Here is a 9,287-nt window from a genome sequence, read left to right as displayed (position 1 = left end):
AATGTTGGAGTTTGTCAAACACATTTCTGCTGAAAATCTTTCAGGCCTGTGATGCAGACACAACATAAGTACGTTATATTTAATGGAATTTATGTGGTTAAAAGCATAAGATTCTATTCTTCTAAAACAATGACGTAAATAAAGTCACCAGCTTTTATGTCTATGTTCGAAGTTTGTATGAGGAAAAGCAATTGCTTTCATGTTTCTCACAGAGGTACAGAAGGAAAAAATTAGTCAATCACTCTTCTGTTGTCTCAAAATCATAGACCCTGCCTTTAAATAACCCCATTCATCATATCTTTTACAACTACTACCTAGTAGATGCAAGATATGAGCACACAAGACCAATTTTATATACATAAAGATCTAAGTAGGTAATTAAAGATTATTGCCTTTGGGATGCCATTGGCAGTTTTTTGTGAAATACATGAGGTAGGTTTCATGATAAAAGACACAACATGGAAAAAAAAAATCCATAATAGATAAGATCAATTGTGGACAATGTGATCACAAGGATACATGGATGCCCCAAGTATGAGCATCACAGCACACAAAGCCTTCTGATTCATGCTAAGCTGTAAGCAATTGCTCAAACACCATTCCCACCTTGGGCGGTGCATGATGCCCTGCGATAGACTGGTGTCACATTCAGGGCAGGCTCATGCATGGTAAGGAAGCTGGGTAATGTTTCAGCTACAACTTTCCAACAAAGGTCCTAAGAGAAGTCAAAAGACTGCACTGTCTGCTAGAGACTTAACTGCCTGGCCAAGTTAGTGCAAAACTAATTCTCACTGTTACATCAAACATAATTCATGTATTATGGGGGGGTCCCCACAAGACTGGCATATTGCACATACAAGTCAACAGAAGAAAGTCTTATTTTCTTGGATCTTGCGTACCATACAAAATTTTACAGCTTGAGCAAGTTCGAATTGCTTCCTCACAGCTCCAGTATGACAGATACAGCCATGAACTGGGTTAGTCCCGGTGTACGTTTGGGTTTCCTCTAGGTGTGGCCAGGGTACAAACGTGTGCATGTGCACTGATGTCCTGTTCTGGGCGTTTCCCCACCTCATTCCTAGTGTTCCATATCCAGCACAACTGCAACCAGGATAATGCAGTTACTGAAGAAGAATTAACAGAAATTAGAAAGAGGAACACTCAATAGCTTCACACGAAGAATGGTCTGCCAGTCATAGCAATACAGTGGTCCGATTTCCACCATGTGTGTCTTATGGAAGCGCTACTTGAATTTAGCAACCCAGTGTTTGTTGCATGTGGTAGGGTCACTATACAAAAGACACCACTGCCCCCTTGTGGCAGCTGCCTCAATCCTGCACCAACAAGTACAGAATAAGGCCGTGTGTAAATGCATGCACTCAATCACACACCATGATCGGATATGCACATCAAAAATACATCAGTCTTTATTTAATCCTACTCAAGGAGACCTCCACCCAGCACATTCTGGTGGTTTTCCTGATTCAATTAATTAGCTGAATAATAAGCCTTAACTAGATTTGACTGGGTGAAATAGAAAAAACACCACACATTACAATACTCCCGAACCAGGACTGACGAACACTGTGCTAGACCTTTTAGAGTTGCACGGATCAGTCAATGCAGGGCTTAACATTATGCAGACAACAATTCCATTGTTTTTTTTGTATAATGACAGCTATTCTGAGCTCGCCCCAACTCTACAGGATCACTTTTTATAAACACATACATATACACACACACACACACACACACACACACACACATGCAGACTAAATGTTGATTACATCTAATTCAGAGAAACCACAGAAGGTAGGATGGTACGTTTTCTGATGCCACAGCTTGTTCAATGTGTAAGTATAATAAATATGTTATTTACAGGGAATTGTATGGGATATACGACACATAATCCAAGCTTAAACAGATTTTTAAATGTATTTAACAAGGAACAACCGTGGTTGATATGGTTATGGTTTCAGTAAGATGATTTTTAAGATTTGTAAAAGAGGTCTCCAGTGTCAACACTTTCTAACAGTAAGTTTGCCTCCATAGGAAAGCCTTCAGGCCAGAAGACTGGTCTCTTGGCAACACAAACAGCATTTATTTTCTGTCTATTACAGGAGAGAGAGGGGAAAAAAGGCTGGTGAAGAGAAATCACTACAGCATTCCAAGTACCAAGAGTGAGAAACACTGCACAAGACTTTCTAGATTTGCACAGATGATCAGACAACGCAAGGCTTCAATGTACAAAATAGAAGCACTGGCTGCACGACAGCAGCTACTCTCAGCTCTACCCACCCCCAATTTCTAGAGGATCAATTTTCCATAAAATCTCTCAGTAGACAAACCTAATGTTGCTCATTTCTACAAGATGCAGGAAATCATGATAGTATATAAATCAAATTAAAATAACGCAGCAAGTTCATGTTTGCTACCACCTTCTTCTTGACTACTTTGTGCCATCAATATCCCCAAATAAGTTTTTTAAAAACAAATGACTGCCAACATACTAATTTTGATTAGGTGGATCACCCACATTAGGCAGAAGGTAGAACCTCACGCTAGTAGAATTTTCCCCATATTGTACTCATTGGAGTTCATAGACCTAAACCAACACTACTGGCTTAGCTTAAACAAATTTAAGCTAAACCAAATTTCCACGTCAATGACTTATGTAGTGTTACCACGTCATATCCATGATCACTAGCTTACACAGCAGAACAGAAAACAAGGCAAGAAAAATAGTTAGAGTAATTTTATTGGGTCTTTGCTGTTCAGTTTCATTCATTGGCACCTTAACAACCTGATCTACTGGAAAAGCACAGACATCTTCCAGATTCTGAGATCACAGCTGAAGCTTGTATGTTTGCTTCATGCACTTCTTACGTTGTGCTGACCAGGACTGCAGGGAATTTATCCCCATCCAGACACTGAAACAATATTACAAAGATTATTTATGACTCAAGTACTATAGCTACAATTTCATCACTAGACTGTCCATTTAAATGAAGTATGAACTATGTTTTACAACAGAAATTGCATTTTGATCCAGTGATAGAGCCCCATGTGACTGAACCAGTACTTGCCTGTCAAGAGTTAACAGAGCATCCAAACTTGCCCCAGACACTAATCTGGTAAACACTGGCTCAGCTTGACCTGCACATCCCATGTGCTTCAACCTGAAACATAAAAAAAAAGTGTGAATATACATAAAAACACACCATTAGCAAACTATTTAAACATGCATTAAACAACTGTGGCAGAACATTTTAGATAAAAAGAGCAATGGGCCAAGAAAGGAACCATTGAAAATGTGATTCTTAGGGAATAAGCACAAGGACATTAGGGCTGCTTTTCCAAGGCAAGCTTCAGTGCCTTAAAAAGGCAATATGGAGGTCATTTTTGGTAGTGGGGACTGCACGATTACAAATTTGGTACTTTTAAACCATAAAAAGCAGCAAGTTGAAGATTCCAAATAGGACAAAACTGCATTTGCTTCAGTTTAACATAAAGCACACATCTTTGGTAAAGAGGCACAATATTGATGAGTTACACAGCTCCTAAGAGCTTGACTTTAGAGGAAAGAACACTGGGCATAATTTTGTAGAAAATGTGATGGACAATAAAACTGTTGGAAGGATGCGTACAGGAGATCAAAAGTGGTTACCTCACATTACAGGACTATTTCCACAATTGCCCTAGTCAAGAGAGCAGCTTTCATCTCAGAGGACTCGAGTTGGTAGGCACAACACTTCATTCTCCAAGGACATTGTCGATTTTCCAAAATTGCTAGCAGAGAACGCTTGGATGCAATGAAGCATTACACAGTACTGACTGTAGCAGAACTACCCATCCCAAATACTCTTCTGGAAACTCAGATTATTCTTAAAATTTTCAGCTTGCTGTGCACTAAAAAACCCCACTAATGCACTAAATGATTTCCCAGATTTAACTTAAACCCATTCACCTAAACACTTTAGCCTTTGCCAGTTCCCCATAACAGTCAGTGTGTGGTTAATAAAATCTTTAAGGGTCAAAGAATTCAAAGCATGTTCAGAAATTCGTTTAATGGGCTTCATGAAGCCAATTTAACAAAAGAAAATATAGGTGTTGATACACAAAACAGCACATTTCTCTCCCCAAAGGAACAAAATCTTGACATGGATATAAAAAAACTGATCTCCAAGCAGTACTTTTTTTTTTATTCAAAAGTCACAAAGAGCAAAGTACTTTGGGCCACCTTGAGCTCAATCAACTCCTAATCTGAGGCAGCACCGGTCAGAGTAGTTCACTCTTTGGGAACTGAATACTTTACAAATCTTTAGCAACACCAAGGTGGCTTGCTAGAGCTGTGAGCTCAAAATTAGCATGCCTACCCTGCTTTACTAAAGGAATGCATTACACAAGGACTTCAAGCCACTAAAAGCACATCACAGCGTGGCAAGCTTCTTTTGAGAGACTGATGTAGTTCAATTTTTAGAAGCAGGTAATTCCAAGTAAGACTCTGCTTCTTCCATAGCAACCGTCTTTTTCACAGCAATCCATTCGTAACTGTATGTTGGTCCAAAGTTTCACTTCAAATCGGTTTTAGAAGCTATCAGGCTGTGCTGAACTGATTAGAGAATTCACGCATGGTTCAAAAAACAGATTTCATTAGAGAAACAAGAGCAAACAAGTGGTAACTGAAGATACAGGCAATCTAAAAACGGGCTCAAATGTTTACAGAAATTGCCCAAAAGAATGACACCATCTCAGGACAGCTTGAACACGAAAATAATTGTTTTAAAAAACTGATAGCATCTTGTATTTTATGTAGGAGAGTGTTACAACTAGTAAAACTGAAATTAAACAAAGTGAAAAATCAAGAGTCTTCGAAGAGCACATCTAACACAGCCAGCGAAGGGATGATCTTGGAATCAGGACTTTTTTTTACTCGTGTGTAGCTGAGGACAAGAAGCAGGCAAGAGTAAAGGCACTGGTGCATTGACATCCTTCCCAAATAAAGAACTGATACCACTAAGCAACGAGTCAGTCATTCTCAATTTCAAGCATCTTCAGGATAAACTACTGGCCATCTGCACACTTAGTCCACTGTTTGTAGAGTTTGAAAATGATCTGGGGGGGAGGGGGGTTCTTCTGGAATGCTGTATTAAACAAGCATTTGTGCTATGATTTAACATGAATCCAAAGTCTCAAAATGACTGCTAGTCAGTGGATAGGTATATTGACCAGGACAGAACAGGCTCTTCAATTTTACAAGTCAGTTAGAAATTTGTGTCGAGCAATTCAGAGGTTTTATACATACCATAGCTGTCATAGCCGTCTCTATAGGAGCCAAAAGAAGAACGCTCATAACCACCCTGGTTCCTGTAACAAGAGTGCAGTTACATTAGCAACACCAACCGGTAAAACAAGGCAAGTTGACACTATGGGATGGCCAGACAAATACAAGCATTAAATATAAGCTAGGTAACCATGGATTGGCCTATACAACCCTATATAATTCAGTTGTCAAATAAATTGGCACCAACTTGTCATGGGCATAGCCAGTGATAATAGGAACACTGACCAGCTGCTTTTCAACTAAAAATAAACAAACAGTCTAAACATGTAGCACCAAAGTTAACTATACCAGTGCATTCTTGAACTCTAATGCAATCAGTCAGAAGGCACTGATTTTTATTTTTATATAAGCAGCCCAACATGAACTGAGTAAACTAAGTGGATAGACAATAGCTTGTGATAAAGTATTAATACATCATTGTTGGAAGAAGTCTCCAGTGTCAGCATTTTGAAATCATTTCAGAACCAAGAAAGTCTTTAGGATTGGGGATTGGGGGGGGGGGGGGGGGGGGGGGGGGTGGTGGTGTCATCTTTGCATTTTGGGGTCTCACCAACATGACATGCTGCAATGATTTGACAAGAGCCCTTTTTGCCAATATTGTGCCTGCAACACTTACAACAGTCACTTCTTCACAAATGTGGCTACCATTCTCAATTTTGCTCTCATAATACACAATATGAAGTTAAGCAAAGGACTAACCTGTTGTCTCTGTATCCTCCACCGCCTCCACCACCACCCGAGTAGCCTCCACTCCTGTTGGAGTAGCCACTACCGCCGCCATAGCTCCTTTCACCACTACCATAACTCCGATCTCTGCCTCCATAACTACGGTCACCACCACCATAACCACCACTGCCACGGCCATAGCTCCTCTCACCGCCATAACTACGTTCACCACCGCCATACCCACCACCTCCTGGGGTTAAGACAGTGATTAAAAGGACATTTTAAAAAAATAATAATAAAAAAAAGGTTATATAAATAAGAGCACTTAAAATACATGGCCTACTAACAATACCCACCTCTTCCTCTGCTGCCTCTGAAAAATCCCCTGCCACCAGAACCTCTGAACCCACCAGATCGCCCACCAGATTTACCAGCTTCATCAACACGAATCGTTCTGCCATCAACAGTCTGGGTGGGGGGAGGGGAAAAAAGTTCACATTTACAGCAATCAGTAGATGCCTTTATTGCAAGCAACTTACAGAAGGAAGGTCTCCATCAATAAAAACATCCCATAATGGGTAATTACTATTTTCTGCCAAGTTATTCATGTATATAAAATAGGTTGCGCACAAAAAAAAAAAAAAAAAAAAAAAAAAAAAACCAGCATGAGATTTTTTTTTTACCTTTCCATTCATGGCAGCCATTGCATCCTTTGCATCATCTGGATTTTCAAATGTAACAAACCCAAAACCTCTGGATCTGTCAGTCTCACGATCTCTGATGACATCAACTAAAGGGGATTCAATACAAAACATTAATTGGAGACATACAGCTAGGTGAAAAATCACATTTCTATACAAAAAGGCCACAAAGTTACCTTTGGCGATGGTGCCGTATTTGGAAAAAGCCTCTTCGAGGGAATGCTCCGTGGTCTCATAGCTGAGTCCACCAATAAAAAGTTTCCCCTCGTCAGACATCTGAAATTGGAGGGGGCAAAAAAAAAAAAATCAAAAATCAATGGCAGGTTTCAGGACCATCACAAAGCATTCCCATAATACATACAGTTTAATGGCATCAGATATGATGCCTTCTCTAAGCCAAAATGTTAGTTACTATGAAAACTTGGTGACTCTACAATGGCATTTTCAGGCCACATAAATAAAGATTATGAGAATCAAGTCTTAATATTGAGAATAAAGTCTTGATTTTTACATGAATGTGTTTGAAGTGATGTAGTGTACAAGCAAGTCTGCACTAGTCAACTTAAATTAGTTTAAGGGAAGTTGGATTGGACATTCAAGACTCATTTCAAATTTCTCAAGGAAAAAAAAAAAACCCTCACAAGTGATGTGTATTTTCTTGCTCTGGAATGGGCAGAGAATACAACCGAAATAAATAAATAAAATATATACACACATACAAACAATCCTTTATTATTGAGAAAAAGGAGAATCTCGAATCTGCAGATGTCCAATATAAAACCCACTCTACCATGGTATAATTTTGACTCAAAATATTAACGTTATTCCCACAATCTTAGTTTGTTTTCCCCATACCACTAAAACGCCATCTTACTCAGCTACATTTACACACTATTTATTTATTCATTCATAAAGAGGTTGCCTATTTCCATTTCCTAACTCCTCAATACCACTTCATTTCGTCCGTGTTCTTTATACACCTACCAAGTTAGTTTGGGATGCATTGACCAAATACTTCCTCCTATAATAAAGAAAGAAACAGACCATTTTCTATTCTTTTTTTTTAATGTATAAACGAACACGACGATTCAGTGTGTGTGCAAATGAGAAAATGGCGCCATGCGGGGAGAGAGAGCGCTTCATGCACGAGCTACTAACCCTGTGGGGGGAAAAGGTGTTTCTGGCTGCATCGTATTCAAAAGACTACATATCGGACAAAAGACGCACCACATGGAGTGTATAAACCGTAAAAAGCAATAAGAATAAAGCTAACGATAGTTTACGAAGGACATTTTCCTTTACTTTCTTAAATAGCCATTCAGTTTGTTAGAGCGTTAGCGCTGTAGAAAATGGCCGCGAGCTTTCATTTCTGACGGAAACAGAATAGGGCGGGATTTTTTTTAACACGTATGCGATACCAATAGTGTTAGTACAAACAAGAGAAGGTCAAGAAATAACATTGTTTATACAAGCAGTTACAAAATTAATATTACTGTTATTAATAATGATAATAATGATGTCTGTAAAGACAACTAGGCCTCGTTAGCCGTTTGCTAATCACGCGGCTCATTCCTTCCTTGTAGAACAAAAGCGAGGCTACAAAGCTAGCTAGCATAAACTGCTAATATTACCGAGCTGCTAGTGGCCTTACTACCGTTTCGTTTCCAGACGGGGCTTGTAAATTCTATGTGGTTGCTGCACGGCAAATCAATTTAGACTGTTTTAAATACGCAGTTTCTCCATCAAGTAAGCTAAATATCCATAGTTTGCATTTCGGGAAAACGGTACATTTCTTTACTGGAAGTAGACACGTATCTGCGTCACATTAACTAAATAGCCATTTTGAATGAAACATGGTAAGTGTTATGAACAACAGTATTTCCCCACAAGAGCTTATTTGCTAATTTAACAAGAGATTATGGGATAATTTCGCCAACTTTCCTTAAATAAATCATGGATCGTTTTAAGTAAATAAAGACACTGAAACCTCAAAAGCTTAACGTGAGCCCATCTTACGCTCTTTATACCAGCACACACATACAAAGGGGGGAAAACAAACACATAAAAATACATCACAAAGCACCAATTACCTTTCAGCAATTCCCTGAAGCAACACACAAACTCCTACCAAGTGCGCAAGAGATGAGACCGGATTTAAAATGGCGTCGCTATATGAACAACCGGGCCTCATGATTATTAATGTAATCTCATGAATATGCATAAAGGAGGAGTCAGTCGGGCCACGCCTTCGTTATACCGCCATCTACAGAATAGCCACGCATTATACATGTAATGGACGGAGAGGAGAAGAATAATGCCCATTTCATATGTCTACGGAGTAGCAGATCTTTTTATTTTATTTTGCTTTTATTTCCGTTTGTCCTATTTTGATCTGCGAGTGCGTGAATACGTGTATAAACGTCAATGTATCTGCCTGAATGTTTAATAGCTTTACAGCAACATGGGCGAATCAGATATGGGTCATTATTCCCTATGTAATTCCCCATATACGTGCAGTATATAGTGGTTAAAATATGTTTACCACATCATGTGCGATACGTGGGCATAAGATTCAC

General features: G+C 39.2%; 1 protein-coding gene across 2 annotated transcripts; it reads right to left on the bottom strand.

Moving 5' to 3' along the window:
• Window positions 1-2,740: 2,740 nt before the first annotated feature.
• cirbpb (cold inducible RNA binding protein b) lies at window positions 2,741-8,839 on the bottom strand. Of its 2 annotated transcripts, none has more exons than XM_017478402.3 (7): window positions 6,888-6,987; window positions 6,694-6,800; window positions 6,367-6,478; window positions 6,044-6,260; window positions 5,306-5,367; window positions 3,087-3,179; window positions 2,741-2,930 (listed from the first exon to the last, which is right to left on the bottom strand). In XM_017478402.3, exons 1-6 carry the CDS (start codon window positions 6,985-6,987, stop codon window positions 3,175-3,177), a joined length of 603 nt encoding a protein of 200 aa, XP_017333891.1. In that variant the 3' UTR covers window positions 2,741-2,930; window positions 3,087-3,174. The 2 variants fall into 2 exon arrangements, with proteins under 2 accessions (XP_017333891.1, XP_017333892.1); XM_017478403.3 differs by lacking the exons at window positions 2,741-2,930; window positions 3,087-3,179 and adding exons at window positions 4,053-4,943; window positions 8,802-8,839.
• Window positions 8,840-9,287: the final 448 nt, after the last annotated feature.

Source organism: Ictalurus punctatus, chromosome 10, assembly GCF_001660625.3.
Source record: "Ictalurus punctatus breed USDA103 chromosome 10, Coco_2.0, whole genome shotgun sequence".
NCBI classification, from domain to species: Eukaryota; Metazoa; Chordata; class Actinopteri; order Siluriformes; family Ictaluridae; genus Ictalurus; species Ictalurus punctatus.
Note: the sequence above shows the minus strand (reverse complement) of the source record. Positions and strands in the feature narration are given on the sequence as shown.